Raw genomic sequence first — 18,168 nt, forward strand, 5'->3', positions numbered from 1 at the left:
GTATGTCAGCTCACTGCTTTGGAGAAGGCGCACGAGGACAGTGGTAACTTTTTCAACACGCGGAGATTAATTGATTAACTTTTATATTACTAATGATTTGAAGCCACGGCAGCAGGATTGATCACCATAACCAGAGTGAATTGTCTGCAGGACGAACATGTGGATATTTCTTGGACTGGTAATGGCGTTAATGGTCTCAGGTGAGTTGCTCACCTAACAGCTTGGAAACCACCCTTTATATTACTTCACTCAAATGCTGTCTCTGCTACTGCTACAACACTTTTCATCACAGGATCAATAAGATAAATAAATCAAAGTAAATTAATTCTTGATAATTAACCAAGTTATAGGGTTTCATACGTTTTCATAGCGTCAACTTAAAATGTATGCACTTTAAGTACATGATCTTTATGAAAAACAGTAACAGTGTGTCTTAAAGGAAAAAAGACACGAACAGCTTAAGTACAACATGAGTTGTTCAGACCGCACTGCCTTCGTCAGCTCAAAACTTACAGTATTCATTTATTAATTCATTCATTCATGGTTTCAGTTCTTTATTGCATTTCCGCCAGATAAAGATGCAAAGTTAAGCAGTTTGTTTTGTGGTTTTGGTTTAAAGACAAACAAAATTTAAAAGGACAAAAGGTATCTTTAAAGTTATTTTTATTCAAATATTTGAACTTAAAAAAAAACATGTCTGTAGACCTTATTTCTTGATCTTATTAGGTTGTTCATAATATAAAACTGTTCAGCAGAGCACTGAACTTTACAAGGCTTTTATTATGCAGCTGCTTCGTAATTGACCTATGTGCAGGAATCTGATAATGTTTGCTTTATTTAGCAAAATAAATAATTATTTTATTATTTTATGTGGTCTTATTTTATAAAATAAAATGAAGACCACACTTCTCCTTTTTAAAATATTACCATACCATCAATCTTAAAATATACATGTTTCAAGGTGATGCACTTCAATTTAGTCATTTTACTTAAGCCATAGTTAAGCCAGATGTTATAGGCTGAGGGTGAAAATTTCACAATGTGCACTTACTAATCTCCTAAAAAAACACATCATGTTTGAGGTGTACTTATGACTTTTAGATAGATGATATAACATAATTCCTTCAACAACAACCACATCATTGTCGTTCCTGCCTTAATGGAAAGGCACAGAAATTATTATTCTGAGATCATACTTAAATAGTACAAGACACATAATGGAGAAACATCCAACAGGCCTTTGCTGTCCAGAATCAGGAACAGTGGAACAGTGCTGGTGAGAAGCAGGAAGTGTGGGAGTGAAAGAGGGGATATGGTGGAGGATTTGAAGAGAGATTGAATGAAAGGAGGAGGAGTGAAGGAGATACTGCGATGGGAAAAACGAGGACGGAGCAAAAGACATTTAACTGGGTTCCTAAAGGCGAGGGGACTATTGGGGAAAGTATAAGAGGTGGGAATAGTGTAGACTAACGGGAACCAGCAGATGGCGGTGAACCCGGGTGAAGAGAAAGAAGAAGAAGAAGGGAAACAGTCATCAGGGTCAAAAAAGCTGCTGATAAGAGAGAGATGGAAACAGCAGATGGTGGGAATCGTGTGTTTGCTGGCACAACGTCACCAAAGCTCTACGGTCAATGACTATATTATCCTTCACGATATGCCTCATGTGAACCAAATGACTTCTTAATTGTTGTTGAAAAAACTGGAGTAACATTGCGATCTGAATTTTGCTTATGTAGCCTGACAGTGCAGGTCTTCCAAGGATTGGCTGCGTTGATTTGGCCCAAACAATGGAACAATCTTGTGCCTAAACTGGGCGAGTGAACGTGCAGAACGGAGGAGATTTACAGGAAATAAGAAAGTTATATGCAGCCAAGTGTGAAGTTGTATTATTATTATTATTATGCGGAAAAAATTAGACATACTTTCTCAAACATTGTCTTTATTGTGTTTCTATAGAAACGGCGACGAAAAAGTGAAAAACAAAGCGACATTCCAACTGACGGCGATAAATAAGGCAAAGTGTTGGCATGTGTTGACGGCGAACGTCTGCTCATGTTTTTATTAAGATAGGAGATATTCCTTCGCGTCGACTCCACTTTAAAACAGCTACAACTTCCAACACTGAATCTAATATAGTCATGCTTCTCACTTTTTAATATAGTATCCATGTACTATATTTAATGTGACTCACAGACACACAAACAGTCGTATTCCTGGAATAAAAAAGAAAAATGTTTTCTTTTACCATGATGACGTCATCATAATTTATATTCCGTCATTCAGAACGCACTCAAATTAAATAAAAGTAGTAAAAGCCTTCTTGTTAACTTCTTTCTTCCTAGGCTGAATATTTAAATGTTCAAATCAAAATCAATTTGAGTGGAACCTTTTAAATAAACACACTGCTGTAATGTAATCAGACTCTTTTAGACAGTATAAAAGCTGATTCTGCAGAGTCGCAATTAATCCAACATGAGACAATAACAAAAGCTTAATAAAAATGAGCCAAACATCACAGATATCAAATGACTTTTCAGCGTGAATGTTTGGATTTTTCTACAAAAACATATCATTTATTTTATTAATCCATACCATTCATACAATATAATTATTATTTCCTATCTTATCCTTGAAGAGTTAGTGATTTTACCAAGTGTAAACCGACAAGTATCTATACTCAAACCAAGGCTATTGTGCTACTTCACCTTGGATAAAGTGTTATAGAAGAGATGTAGAATATATCATAGATTATATCACATTTTAAGCAGATTTCAACCAGATATCTTTTGAAATTGCTCCAAATTTGTGTAATTCTAAGCTTCACTTAACTTTGATATTTAGTGCTCTGACATTTTTTTTCTTTTTCACATATTGTATTTACAGCAGACGCTGAGACTGAAACTCATTCTGAGTTCCCTTTTTCCTCCTGCAGGTGATCAAGAGGACAAGATCATTTCTCGCCTCGTCAATGAAGACGTGCTCTTGCCATGTATTTGCGAGAATATCAGCTTGTTGGCCATTTTCACCTGGCAGAAAGTCAATCCAAATACAGGAATAATCTCACTCAAGTCCATAAACGATACATACAGGGGCAGAGTCAAATTATTTCTGAACGAGAGCATCAACAACTGCTCCTTACTGCTTCTCAAGATCACAGCGGAGGACGAAGGCAAATACCAATGTAACTATCACACCGCATCAGATGGTTTTCAACATAAACACGTGGATCTTCACATCGTGGGTGAGTCACAGTTTGTTTGTTGGGGTGGGTGATTAAATAAAAAAAAAATTATACAAAAATCTAACATATTTGCAATGCAACAGTTTTTCTTCAACGCACAGGAGCTTCATTCTGATATTTGATCTGACATCTATTTTAATTGTCATCTTTATAGATCAGAAAACCTCTGTGCAACCACAACAGGCCACGTTCTGGATATATATTATTGTTCCCATTGTGTTGGCGCTTGGACTTTCCCTGGGTTTGTGTCTATTGTGGAATGTTGCACGGTTAGTGTTCTTTTCCAGGGCGACTGGTTAATCCAGAAAAGACCAACATTTACAAGGCCAATATTTTCCATCGTCAATAACTGTCACTATTCTTTTCTTGTTTTGTTTGTTCAGAAGGCGGAAGAGGGGATATGCGAAAACTGAATCTGTGGAGATCGTCTCAGTTGAAAATCCGCTCTTCTCTAGAGGTGGATGATCCTGGATGTCGCCTGGTACCTGAAATAACTGCCCATAGACAAGTTATATCACTTGTTTCCACTTGTGCAATTTATTGTTGAGGACATCCCGGTTTGTGAACTTCTTTATCTTTTTCCAGTTCAGCAAGCAAATGCTTTTGAATGTTAAAGGTTACTTTTCAGGGGCAATCAATACGATATGAACAGGGTATGAATTTTACAAAAACAGAGTATTAAAACAGATGTACAGCTCACAAATCTCCGTAAATGTGGAAAAAGTGAAAAGAAATAAATACATGCTCTGCTCACGGGGAAATGCAATGTATCTGAATTCAGAAACGGCACTATAGAAGAAGGTGTTGTTCACTCCTTTGATTTTGATGCCATTTACTAAGGAACGCTCATGTTATTTGACTGTTCTCAATGTGGCTCCAACCTGTCGCATAATGGTAAAACGTTGTTCAGGAGCTTCAGGCTGGAGAAATGTTTGTTCCGAGTATCACTTAGAATAAAGAGTCTAGTAGTCTGGAAAAAAAAGTAATTACTGACATCAATGCAAATTACAGATACTAATACAGAACAGTCTGTTCTCAGTTGAGCATTAGAGGAAAGGTCACGGTGCCAAAATAACATCTTATTAGCGTTGGTGATGTGCTGTTTTTTTTTTTTTTATTAGAGAGGGACAAACAAAGGGGGATATTTTTATGTCATCTATGAAAATACATTTTAATTTTATTCTGCATATTGGGGGGGGGGGGGGGGGGAGTTGGTTATCAAAGCTGGATATGTGCCACTCAAGTTTGTTTTTGCGAGCCTTCATCATTAGAAACCATCTTAGCCTCTGAGTATGTGGCATAAATGGACTAACACTTATAAAACTTTAATTCAGATTACTATAGCAGGTACGATAAAGAGCTATTGCTCCCAAAATCCTAGAAATGAATAAGTAAAATTAAAGTGCTTGCTAAGATTCTGAACATAGAGTGTAAATATGGTATATATTTCTGTGGTTTTCATTGTTATTTTTGTTCATAATGTAAATATTTTAATAAAAAGCTTGTCTGTTTTGGAAATTAAACTGCAAAAATCCTGATCCTTTGCACATCAGAAGCATCAGAATAGTCTTAAGTCTGGAAATGCACTTTCTATGGGGATGAATACTTTTGAAAACATCTGTTTTGGTCCTGTTCAAAGCTTCTTCCACTTCTTTTCATCCAAAGCTCCCAAGATTCTGAATTCGAATAAGGAGAAATGGAAGATTTCTTTTTTTATCTTTTTTAGGAGGAACAAAATTCTCAGGCACTTTAAAATAACTTTTCTCACAGTTCTCGGGGGAAGAGCCTTGGTGCAAATTGCAGGCGAGTTGCTGTAATGTAATCTTCAAAAGATTTAAAAGTTGTGTTGAAGATTAGTGACATTTATGGCAGCTAATTCAGTAATTATACTGTTTGAGTGATGCAGTGAATGTCAAATCAAATTGGTACATAGTTTGAATTTGCTCAAGAATGAAAATCCTTCTTCAATTACCTGTGAGACAAATAAAATACAGTATTAATCTTTGAAAATGTATTCACAAAGTATAGGGATAAAAGCTGCATGTGGCTCGCTGCTTTTTACCAACAGGACAAAATACACTGCTAATTACAAAAGCATGAAAGGCAGTAACAGTATAAACAGTGTGTGACAAAGGTCTTAGTCATGGATTGTTAAAATGTTTTGCATCATTTTGTTGCTATTGTGTTGTCGGTTTATTGTTTTACTTGTGGGGTAATTGTTACTTTTATTTCAAAAATGGTTTCACTGTCACTGGCACATTTCTATACCGAACAAGGTTTCATTCAGAACCTGGATTTACATTTGTATGTATTTGTACAATAGCAACATGATACGTATTTAATAAAAGAAATTAAAACGTGATAATCAACTGTGCTTGTGTCTTATTTTATTGTTGAACCATGCAACACACTGTCAATTAAAAAAATACAATTACAATATTTGATTTTTCACTGGATATTTAACAAAAAAATGTATCGCCACTATATATATTTTGAAATAATTATTTGAAATAAATGTAAAATCTGTTTAAAATTAATAACTTCTATAGTTGCAGAGTTTATTTGAAGTATTTTGAGTTATTCAGCTCACAGGGGAGAAATTATAGCTCAGTTCTTGTACCAGTTCAGTTCAGTCACATTCAGGCCTATTTGATCTCCAGTGGGCCGAATTATTATAATTGTCAAATAATAACTGCTGCATATAATCCTTGACACCTTCCATTGTTTTCTTTATTTTATTGCAAAAGTGACTTTTTCTTTTATTTTACAAAGGTTTTTACCACATAGAATTTTAACAAAATTGCACACTATGGGGAAATCTCCCCCCCAAAAAGATAAGAAGAAACATTTGCAAAAGGTTGTAACACCACTACTTAAGGTATTTTCCAGCCTTCTGCATTCACTGTACTTTAATTTTACACATGTATATACATTTTATATTGTTGTTTTTACCATTTTCTCCTGTACAGCACTTTGTGATTTTTATCTGTGAAAAGCGCTTTATACATAAATTTTACTTACTTACTTACTTACTGTCACAGTTGGAATTAGTTGTAGTAGTGGAATTAAGCAACTTTCACTGCCCCAGCTTGATTGTCTTGGCTGCAGTCTCAGTGTCTTCAGATACAATCACGTCACAGTATGATATGATCCCCAACGAATAAACTTGAAACAGTGGTTACTTTTTAATTAATTCTTCAAAAATACACACAGAAGAAGTTATTTCTCTTAATCTGATTACACTTTTCTCAGTAAAATACTTTTTGATGTCTAATAAACGTACTACAGAAGAAACTACAATCACATTTTGTGCAGTAGAAGGGGAAACTGATTTTACCAGAAAAACGTTATAGGACAACGATACAAGAGGATCTCATGACATTATGTAATGGTTATATTTTTAAAGATATTATCGTCTCCATGACCCCAATTTGAACAATCCTGATACCAAAAATTGTCCATTTACGTGTTTTTTCTCTGTTTGTTTGTTCAGTTTCGGTTGATGCACATTCCCAAATATAAATATCCCCTTGTTGTTTAAAAAAAAAAAAAAAATTAGTTTTATAGATATTTTGAGTGGTTTATTTTCTAGTTTTGTGTAAAAGAAATGAGCTGCGCTTTGTGTTTGAGGGGTATTATAGGGATGATGATTGTTATCATTACTATTATGAATTAAATAAATTATAATAAAAATATAATCGAGAATAATAATGTGTAATAATGTGTTAACAAGAGATCGCCTGTAAATAAAGGCGGTTACATTGATTAAACATTATATCTCAATGGTTTTAACTTGTAAGTTCACATTTTAAGCAATTGTCTCGCTCTTGGGAATGACTTCAGAGCTCATGCTGATTGGTCCAAAGCTGAGAGAAACTTTACGTAATACGTCATCACGTTCGACACAACCAGGAACTACTGAGGGTTGCTGACTGGCGAGCTCGGACTTAACGGATAAAAATGAATCCAACAATTAAGTATGCGGTTGTTTTCAGAGGGTGGAATAAACTAGCAGTTATATTACAGGTAAGGTGAATGGGAAAGAGGAAACTGCTGTTATGTTCGCTGAGTGTGTAGAAGAAAGACAATGTTTGTTAGCTTCATGCTAATGTTCTCATAAAAAGCTCATAAAAACATCGTTTCTTTTAATCCGGGCGGTGATTGTAAAATCTGGTTTGTGCTGACGAGTGGCTGCGTGAGTCACACCGTAGTTACGTGTGAACTGACAGGCGATTCCATTGTTAAATGACTGCTGTGTTGTGTTATTGTTTTTGTTTTTTTGTTTATTTTTATTGACACTGACTGGTAAATCGTCTCTATTGTTTCAGCAGTGATCACATCGAGACTCAACAATGGGCCGACGACGATTCGCAGCTGCCAACAAACCTGCACCTCAGCCCGCCTCTGGAGCTCCTGGGGAGGCTGCCAGGGTGTGCAGCAGGAAGCACAGCATCTGCATGGTGTCTGACTTCTTCTACCCGAACATGGGAGGAGTAGAAAGTCACATCTATCAGCTTTCCCAGTGTCTCATTGAGAAGGGCCACAAGGTGGTGATTGTCACTCACGCCTACGGCAGGAGGAAAGGTGTCCGATACCTGACCAACGGGCTGAAGGTGTACTACCTGCCTCTGCAGGTGATGTACAACCAGTCCACCTCCACCACCGTCTACCACAGTCTGCCCCTGATGCGCTGTGTGTTCTTCAGGGAGCGCATCACTGTGGTGCACGCTCACAGCTCCTTCTCCGCCATGGCCCACGACGCACTGTTCCACGCCAAGACTATGGGCCTCAACACAGTACGACACATCACGATTATTTCACGTTTTTTGTTGGGTGGGGGGGGGGGGGGGGGGGGGGGTTAGCTTCAGTTCTATCAGTAAAAAGGTTTTCCAGTTTCATTGACATGCATTCAGTGTTAAAATTGAAAGTGAGATTTTCTTAACTAAAGCCACAGTTTAGCTGTGATGAATGTTGTCGGCTCATAAAAGCTGGTTTCGTACACCGATGTAGCTCAGAGTTTGTCTGATTTCCTCCAAAAGGCAGTGGTTTGGAAAGAAATATCTTTAATCTGACTATTTTTAGGGCCTAAGCTGATCACAAACCGATTTTTCTATGGGATATAGGATTGTTAAGTGAATGTTTAAAATTCATGTTTTTTGTCTATTGTTTATAAATGTGTTGATGTCTCGTTTGGGTCACGAGAAGTTTTTTTTTCTTTTCGGTCTTTACCTGAAAAGATTTGGGAACCTTTGCTTTAAAGTAATTACTGTCCACTTATTATATTACAGTGGCGTGCTAGCCTTTCTATGTGGGGAATGATAACAGTTTCTTATAATTATACATTCATTCAATAATGAAACTAAAATAATAATGCAAGTAATACATGTTGAATTCCCTTTACTTGGTATTAAAAATGCATCTAATTTCAGTCTGCTTTAGTTTTTAGTTGCCTAAAGTTTCAAATGTTTACATAACTAAAACAAAATTGAGCCGCCTTTTACATAAACACTTCTACCACTCCCAGGTGTTCACGGACCACTCGCTCTTCGGCTTTGCCGACGTCAGCTCGGTGCTGACCAACAAGCTCCTCACCGTGTCGCTGTGCGACACCAACCACATCGTGTGCGTGTCGTACACCAGCAAGGAGAACACGGTGCTCCGCGCCGCCCTCGACCCGGAGATCGTGTCCGTCATCCCCAACGCCGTCGACGCCACAGACTTCACCCCCGACCCGGCCCAGCGCCAAGATGACAGGATCACGATTGTCGTCATCAGCCGTCTCGTCTACCGCAAAGGTACCAAGTGCCTGTTGACGAGGTTCAACTTTATTGGTTCGTTTTGGAAAGGTTGCTTCTGGAAATGAAGAATTCCAGAATCGCCACATACAGAAAAAGCTATGTTTTTTCTAAATTTAGCTTTCTATTTTTCCATTTGTTATAGTAAGCTGGGCTTTGTAGCTGCATTACGCTGTGATGATTGAGATGTTATTGATACTAAAAGTTCAAGTACCGGGCTTTTATTTTCTTGTATTCATTGTTTATTAAAAATAAAATAGTGATTTCTACTTTACTAATAACATATTTCTCCCCATTAAAAAGTAGTTCAACTCGCATAACTATTAAAACATCATTCAATACAATCGTATCATGCAAAATAATGTCTCTTTATATTGTAGTAACTCAGTTCAATCATTTGTGAGTGTATCTTTTAAATGAGCTTCCGCAACCCAGTGACTCCAACAATAACTTAATAATTGACATTCTGACTTTTAATGGTGAAAGAAACTAAGCGTTGACGTTTTCCTTCTACCCCCCCCCCAGGAATTGATCTCCTCAGCGGAATAATCCCGGAGCTCTGCCTCAAGCATCCTGACCTGCACTTCCTCATCGGCGGAGAGGGACCGAAGAGAATCGTGTTGGAGGAAGTGAGAGAGAAATACCAGCTTCACGACAGGTACAGCCGGACACTCTGCATTATCTTGGGGGTGATTTGATAAGGAGGCAACACTGAGTCTTTTCTGTGTGTTTCTACACGTACAGCAGTTTTGTCTCAGACTCTTAAAAAAACCCCAAAACAAAGCAAAACATCAGTTTGTAGTCACCTGGGACTCATTTCTGCACCCGTTTAATGAAGTATTATATCAACTTCCGTTTGCACTTTAGTATTAATGTGTGAGCATCATGTATTAACTCGTATGTTTGTAGGGTGCGGCTGCTGGGGGCTCTGGAGCATAAAGACGTGCGCGGCGTTTTGGTTCAGGGTCACATCTTCCTCAACACGTCGCTGACGGAAGCCTTCTGCATGGCCATCGTGGAGGGAGCCAGCTGTGGGCTGCAGGTCTGTTAATTCATTCAGAACATCGTGTCGTGACAATGGCTCTGCCGGCTTTGGCTGTGAGGCAACAACCAGCTCAACCGGCTCCCACACTTTCCATTCTGTAACTGTAAACACCTGCTCCCACCTTACATGGCGAGAGGCTGATTGCGAAATAGTTTATCTGTGGGTTCCAGGTGCTTTCTGTGAGGCGTGTTCATGCCTGAATGGCACTGCAACCATCTTGATCGTTTGCTGTTCGAGCCGTGTCATTGAGTTTACGTAACATTTTTACATCCACCGTCTTCTCACGTGAATGTCGGTGAAATTTCATTTATTGCTCGTGTAAAATGTTAATTCAATAATTTGGCTTTGTTGAGATGTTTTTAAGCAAGTAGATAAAGTCTGAGGCAAAAAAAAAACAACCAGATTCTCTGAATCCCTTTAACAAGACAGAGGAGATGTGAAGGAGCCTAAAATGCGAAGTGAAGATTTGCAGTTGAAGCGATATTCGATTGACGCTAAACTCAAGGAACACATGTTCCTTTTACATGCACTCGGCAAAATGCAACTGAAAGATTCTTTCCAAGGCTGTGGAGCTCTTACCGCGCATTGCGCATATCTCTCCCCCTTCCTTCTGCTCATCAACTTGTAAACAAACATGGCGGCCACATAGTGGTGTGACTCGTGGTCCATATTCTAGCTTTATCGTCCGCATCAGTAGTTTTCTGGTTTAGATTCAGCCCCTGATAGCATCCGATGTGTCATCAGTCCATATGGATGTGGGGTTCCCTCCATTTTCTTCATGTTTATAGTGTATTGTTCTCTGCACACATTGTCTGTGCGGTTCCATAATAATAACTACATCGCTGATCTGTGTGTCTGCTGCTGCAGTGAAACGTTGTCGTGGAAACGGGGACTTTTGACTCGCCACGCTCCAAAGTAGTTTAACAACAATACACTATATTGCCAAAAGTATTTGCTGAGCTATTCAACTCGTTAAAGTTTCAGGGATACAATGACTTTTATGGCCACAGGTATATACAATCAAGTGTTTTAGCAATATAGTTGACCTGCTGCTGCGCGAGCGTCAATCACTGGGAAGTGCTTCATGTTGAACCTTCAAAAAAGAACAGAGGGTTGCGCACACATGCATACATTGGCACTCACAATATCGCACTGATATTTTGGTGAGTATTGTCAAAAAAAGCACGCTAGAATAAAAGCATGTACTTTACAACAGACATGGACATCAGCCTTTTATTTTGACACGCCCAAAGGCAGACCATGCCAGGAGGACACGACACACAAAACCTTCACTGCTGGTTGCCAACTTACAACTAATAAACTAAACTGCATGAACTAAGTAACAAAAACACAACACAATTATTAGCAACACTACGAACCTAACATAACCCCCAATAATTACATTTAAAACACGACAAACAGAAAATCCCATAATGCATTGCAGCTATCAGCTCCTTTAGTGCTACTCATTATTAAAATGGAAGATATATGTGGGAGATCTGGGATTTTTAGAACCATGAGTGTGAGCGGTGTGGCTTTCAATGTCCTTCAGTTGTTGTGTAATTCACGAGACTTTGCCGTCACTCTCAACAAGTCTGCAATGAACCTCCCGGGATTGTCGGCGCTCCACAGCGCAGCGGTTTTCCTGTCAAAGATACAGGAAGCTCCCTACGTTCTTCGATCGCTGCGTCGTTCGCGACCTGCCTACATTTTACCCCGCTCTTTGTAGCGGGACTGACCAGTTTATGGTTGGTGAAAACATGCAACATGAAGACAAACTGTTGTTAGTGATGATAATCGTTAATGGGAGAATGATGGAGCTTGTGTGGAGGACGGAGGTGAACACGTGTGACAGTGGAGGACGAGTCTGGTCTGTCTCTGGAGAGAGGGAGAGAAGAAAAAAACAACATTCTTATCGTAAACGGTAGACATCCGCCTTGTTTAAACTGTGGAAAATACACACACAGGGCAGTAAAATAAACTGTTAGATGGATGAAAGCAGTTGGACATTTATTCTGAACACAAAAAATAAAAAAGGACATTGTTTTGTGAGCAGTTTGTTTTGGTTTTAAAAGAAACAAAGCCTCGCTGCTCAGCGTCGGCCAACCACAAGCTCAGGTGTTACATCCTGAAGGGTTTACGTTACAGGACAAATGTTTGCAGTGATTTAGACTGTAAACTAAATCTGAACCGCTACATGTTAATTATAACTTATTATCGCAGAGTTATTTTTGCTCTCTTAAGCTCGAGACGAGGTCAAGTCGCTGCCAAATCTGCGCAGGAGAGTTTATCCAAAGAGCAAACAAGTGAGGCAGGAAAAGAATAGCGTGTCCGGCCTCATGCTCAACTGCCTTTTTCCTTTTTCTTTTTTTTCAGAATATTAAATTAATGATACACTGATCAGTCATGACACTCTTTTGTTATGACTCCGTGACTCCTCTTTTGGAATCACAGTGACAATAAACACAGCACTTTGTATGTGTTTACATTTATCTCACATTTAGTGAATGTACAGTAAGTATTTATTCAGTGGGGCCACTATTCAGCACTCTTGCCTATTAGTGGTCTTAATGTTGTGGCTGATCGTTGTGAGTCACATCAAAAGACCCTCAACTTAAGGTTTCAAACTGGTCTCACCATTTATTTTGTGCATGCAGGCTTTCACCTTGCTCTAAAACATGTAGTTTTGAAAGAGATTCACATTTCCATCACTTCTAATTCTTCTGTGCTTTTAAAACTTCCTAATCGAAATATAACCTTCAGTCAAAGATGGATGAGCAAGAGGGTTCAGAGACGGATGTCTGTCACTTCACATTTTGACGTGCGCCACTGCAGTAGTGTTTGACAAAGACTGAGGCCGTCTTCCAATAGCCCACGTTGATCTATTAACTCGAGGTCAGTTGCGTTCGGCACACTCTCACTCTGTCGCAAGCTTCTTTATAGAATGACTTCCACTCATACGTCCAGTAGAATTGCCTCTAAAAAAGGTTTTTTTTTTTTAAGTGTGATAAGATTCCAGAGTTGCAAAGGCCCTTAAAAATAATACATATCGACTACAACGAGTAATAACGGGGAATAAATGACTTTTTATCATCAGTATCACATCCTGGTTTTTTTAGCAGTTTTCTTGAAAACTAAAATATGATGACGAGTTATAAATTAAACCAGAATGTCAAACTGTGTGTGGATTCAAGTAAAAGATACAGAATAACTCGATTCCTTGAATTCTTCTCACCCACTCTGAATTAATGTTGTTCTTAATTTTTTTTTTCAAAGCATCACACAGAAGGTGAATTATCCTGATCACTGAAAATGTGTTAAAGGACCCATATTTGGCTATATTTCATGTTTCACAGTCCATCCTATGCTCATGTGGGATAATAATTTGGGTGATGCAGTAGACGACACTCAAAACTTGTGAAATTATAGCTATTTCTTGGATTGAGCTGACGTCACCTCTGAAGAAACGGGAGGTTCTCACCTCCTCCCACCCCCTGGGTGACGTAGCCAGCAGCTCACGCTCGTAGTTGTAGTAATGTACTTACAGATCTCGGCGCCTCGTTGGCGTCTTTTATTGTGGGTTAGCGCAATAGCAGCAGGTTTCAAGATGAGCTTCTGAGTAAGTCCAGTTTCACAGTACCCGTAGTTCTAGAAGCTTCTTTGGTGAAGTGTCGCTCGCAAACAAACACATTCTTTGCGGAAAAGAAAAAAAAAGTCGAGCCAAATAGTGTGGACACAGACTTGCACCCGAAAACACATTTTCTCCAAGTGGACATGACGGCGAAAACAGTTATCGACAGCAACAAAAACTGCAGCGTTCAATGTGAAGTGAGCATCGACTGAGATAGGCGCTCGTTGGCTCGTGGGCGTGTCTTGTTTTGGTTTCTCCGCATGTCAGTCTTCCCGGACTGGATGAGGATAAAAAGAGGTGAGTCGGGTTATTTAAACAAACGAAGGAACAGAAAGTGAGAATTATGACAAAAAGAAGAAAGAAAAACAAAAAGTTTTCCTTTTCTTTTCTTTTTTTTTTTAAACTTCTGGATACTGATTGGTCCAAAATGACGAGGAACAAAGAAACAAAGAGTGAAAAAAAAAAGTAACGGTGAACGAAGAGAAGAAGGTTTTCATCGTTTCATCTCATGGCTTCTCCAGCTCTTTGCCGCGTCAGCAAGGTTTTGCCGCGTCATCAAATTGAATCAACGCGTTGAGCTCCCCCACCGGTTAGAACAGAGAAAGATGGCTGTGAACTCAAGCTTGAGGGAATCGATGAAAAAAAAAAACACTTTCGGGATGTAAATGAACCCCAAATAGCACTTTTGTGATGTTTAAAGCACAGAAAAGTGGATTTAGCATAATATGGGACCTTTTAAATTCTCCTGATTTCACGTCTCGTCACAGTCGTGTTTCGTTTCGGCTTCCCTCTCAGGTTGTGAGCACTCGTGTGGGCGGCATCCCCGAGGTGTTACCCGAGGACTTGATCACCCTGTGCGAGCCCACCGTGCGGTCGCTGTGCGCCGGTCTGGAGGCCGTCATTGCCCGCCAGCGGTCCGGCGCCGTCCCTCCTCCGGCCTCCGTCCACGCTCGAGTCCGAACCCTCTACACCTGGAAGAACGTGGCGGAGAGAACAGAAAAAGTAGGCTTCGCCAAAACCTGCCCTTTCATTGACGGATATGATGTTTTTAATATAATGTATTGATATTATTAATAATTAAAGAAGCATGATTGATGCTTCAACCGATTCATAATAGCCGTCTTCATACGTTTCTATATTGTGCAATGACTGACTGAATTCTTTATTTTAATGCTCTAACGCAAATCTCCCTTTACAACTAATCTACGCCATATTCAAGGACCTGTTATTTATGAGGTTCATTATGACCTGCAGAAATGAGGGAAAAGGTGGAATCGTACGCCATCCCGCATACAGATTTTGCCAACATAAAAGCGTCCACTCAAACGTAGCCCCGGGCCGTAATAAGTTAAAAGTTATTTGGCTTGCATGCTTGTGTCTTTGACTTTTGATCGCCGATTCAGTTATTCTTGAGCGACTGTTAATAATTTACAGTGAACTGAGTGGACTGGCACATTCTCCTGCTCCTGCTGTGGATCATATGTGGATTTTTTTATTATTATTTTTTTGGCTTGTGCCTGACCTCTCACTCTTACAACAAGGGGTAATTCCACAATCTGTGGTCTTATCATATCGACGACATCGCTGCCATGGCAACGTGCCACAGCGAGGTAAAACGTCATGTCGTTTACAAGCAAAAGTTCAGTCGAAGCTCCTTCCTGTCGGCATCTTATCAGTTCAGATCTCCTCACTATTTGGTAGTTTTGTTTTTTTTCCACGCGAACGTTGATTTATATTGATTTCAAGTGAAAACGGAAAACTCTTGTCATGATTTGTCAGCGTCTAAAATTGGTAATAGATTGATGACAAACAAATCTCCACACAAATGCAGCTTCCTCGATAAAGTGCACACTTAATTCCTGTCACAATATCCGTCTTGTACAGCAATCATTTTAAAAATGATTTCTCTCCGGACTTGTGACTTTTCCATTAAAGAAAAACAGTGGCGTTTGCAGCTCGTGGCTCTCACTCAACAGCTTCAGTGGGTCGCTTCAGCACAAATGAAACACTTCTGTCCTGTAAAGGAGAAACGTCTTGATTGAAAATGCAATTCAGTTGCATTTTATTTGTTTTGGCGCCAAAGAGAACAGTCATTTCGAGGCACTTTAACAGAGAAAAAACACTCAACGATCCCACAAGAGCAAGCATAAGTGACGGTGGGAAGGGGAAAAGCTGAGGAGGTGGAAGGAGACAAAAGGAGAGGACAGACGGAGATAATGTGGTGAGGGATTCAAACCGTGTTTTGGTTTGAGGGGGTCGAAATTCTACATTCAGTTCAGCAGACGGATCCGCTGGCTGCAGACGGAGGGGGGCGGAGCCTCAGACCACCACCTTCCAGTTTCACTCAGAGAGAGAGAGACTGAGACTGAGACTGAGACTGAGACTGAGACTGAGACTGAGACTGAGACTGAGAGAGAGCGAGAGAGAGAGCGAGAGAGAGCGAGAGAGAGAGCGAGAGAGAGAGAGCGAGAGAGAGAGCGAGAGAGAGTGACTGAGTGACTACAGGAGAAGGAGAAGGACAAAGACAAATATTTGTGATATTACACAACCGTGAAAAGAAGAAAAGGAGGGGGGGGAATTCCAGCTTGATGGGCACAGATACAATCATTAAAGTGCCCGAACGTGTTTTTTTTCCCACGATGTGATTTCTGGGTACGTGTGAATGTGCATGTGGCTTCGTGCTCCTCAACGTCGCGTTTCGCCCCTTCAGGTGTACGACAGGGTCTGCAGAGAGGACGTCCTCCCTCTGGACAGACGGTTGCGGAGGCTGAGGTCCCACTGCGGCCCCGTGGCGGGCTCCATCTTTGCCTTCATAGCGGTGGTGGACTTCCTCCTGCTGCTGCTCCTGCAGTGGCTGGTACCCGATCGCAACATGGACGTGGCCGTCGACGGCAGCGGCCCCCGCGGACTGTGGGGGGCGGAAAGGAATAAGACTCGTTCCAAACGTACAGCGAGGCAACCCGCAGAGACATAGAACGATGTTTCGGCTCACCTCACCACCAGATGCCGACAGACATTTTTCACGGAGCTCCTGATCGAGCTCATGGTCACTCCAAACAGTGTTTACATTTACGGTTGTACTAAAAGGGACCTTATTGTGAAAGCATTTTAACTCCGGCTGCTTGCGGGTTTTCAGAGGGAAGAATTAAATGGAAGCTTCTGGGGAATCTAAGCACTTTTTTCTAATGTGGGTCAAGAACAAATGTGTTGAAGTGAGACGATCACAACAGCTCGTATCGGTTCATCCTGTGTCTGTAACGACATTATAATCACTGACTGAGCGTCTTACTGAGGCTGCACAACAAATCTCACACTTTTTTGTTGACCTCAACATGCACTACCGTGATTTCCGGACTATAAGCCCCTACTTTTTTTTTTTTAAACACGCTTTGAACCCAGTGGTTTCGGCCCCGTTTACACTACATTTCATTCATTTTTTTGGGTCCAGGTTTCCTCACAGGTGCATGAACAAAAGGAACCATTTTCAATGGGAGGGGGGGCGGGCATGCGCATGTGCAGTATCGGCCCTCCGGGGGGGAGGAGCGACTGAAACAATCTTTCCACCTTGGGAACCAGGATAAAAACTAAACTGGTGTCATGTGAACAGACCCCCCCCCCCCCCCCCCCCCCCTCAAAAAAATCAAGAAAGTTTTGCGGATACACTCGTGTCCGTCGTCGTGTAAACGGGGCCTTAAACAACGACTCGGCTAATCTATGGGTTTTGACGGGTAAACAAGCTTCATGCCACCGATACACGGGTGATGCGTTCAAGTGCATCGTGTAACTCCAACCTTGAGCTAAATAGTCCAGAAGTGACGGTGCACATTAGTCATGGGTTCAGGAATTTTAAATATGGGAAAATGAATTCGCCAAAATGTGCGATGTACTAATTGACGCATTTTTTTCTTCTTCTTCGAGTGAATAGAATGGAATAAAGAGTGGAAGAGAGGGAAACGGCAGGAAAGTTCCAAACTGCATCGCTGAATCTTTGATTTCAAAGACGACGGTGGCGAATGGAAGCTCCGCTTCCACAGCTACGGCGCTCTGACAGCGGGAGCTCGCCGTTTTGCTTTTAATTATAGTTTGTTTACAAAAAAAAAAAAAAAAGTGAACTGCCATGACCACAGCCTGACGCCTGCTTTTAGAACTGTGGAACATATTTAATGCTTTCTTCTTACCAAATCTCAATAATTGCAGACTCGCACAGAAACACTGCCACATTGGTGGCGCTCGACGACGCTGGTAATGAGCAGAACCTCCGTCACTTTGAGAAGTGCCTTCATTCCAGGACTTCAACATCGACTTAACTCTTGCTTGAAGTCGCCCGGAACGGCGGAAATGACACATTTTGTGCACATTTTAGTGTTTTTGCATGTTGTAGTTTTACAATACATGCAAAAAAACACTGTAAACATCTGTAACTGTAAACATGCAAAAGCTGTATTTTAAGTTTTGT

At 40.3% G+C, this 18,168-nt stretch overlaps 2 protein-coding genes across 2 annotated transcripts; both read left to right on the forward strand.

The window, feature by feature from the left end:
• The first annotated feature begins 38 nt into the window (after positions 1–38).
• On the forward strand, positions 39–4,375 carry LOC308131836 (uncharacterized protein). Its single transcript, XM_080498700.1, has 4 exons — positions 39–200; positions 2,933–3,241; positions 3,396–3,510; positions 3,625–4,375. Exons 1-4 carry the CDS (start codon positions 158–160, stop codon positions 3,704–3,706), a joined length of 549 nt encoding a protein of 182 aa, XP_080354826.1. The 5' UTR covers positions 39–157; the 3' UTR covers positions 3,707–4,375.
• Positions 4,376–7,593: 3,218 nt separating this feature from the next.
• piga (phosphatidylinositol glycan anchor biosynthesis, class A) lies at positions 7,594–16,697 on the forward strand (the record flags this gene model as incomplete). Its single annotated transcript, XM_080498687.1, has 6 exons — positions 7,594–8,037; positions 8,766–9,036; positions 9,562–9,694; positions 9,946–10,078; positions 14,508–14,714; positions 16,423–16,697. 6 exons carry the CDS (start codon positions 7,594–7,596, stop codon positions 16,684–16,686), a joined length of 1,452 nt encoding a protein of 483 aa, XP_080354813.1. The 3' UTR covers positions 16,687–16,697.
• Positions 16,698–18,168: the final 1,471 nt, after the last annotated feature.

This window comes from Blennius ocellaris (assembly GCF_963422515.1).
Source record: "Blennius ocellaris genome assembly, chromosome: 6".
Lineage (NCBI taxonomy): Eukaryota > Metazoa > Chordata > Actinopteri > Blenniiformes > Blenniidae > Blennius > Blennius ocellaris.

What these genes read in the sequence shown, in the direction of transcription:
- LOC308131836 (XM_080498700.1), top strand. Translation starts at nt 158, where the DNA reads ATGTGGATATTTCTTGGACTGGTAATGGCGTTAATGGTCTCAG. An exon ending in CGTGGATCTTCACATCGTGG is followed by an intron (nt 3,242 to 3,395) that starts GTGAGTCACAGT and finishes TCATCTTTATAG; the next exon opens with ATCAGAAAACCTCTGTGCAA. An exon ending in CTATTGTGGAATGTTGCACG is followed by an intron (nt 3,511 to 3,624) that starts GTTAGTGTTCTT and finishes TTGTTTGTTCAG; the next exon opens with AAGGCGGAAGAGGGGATATG.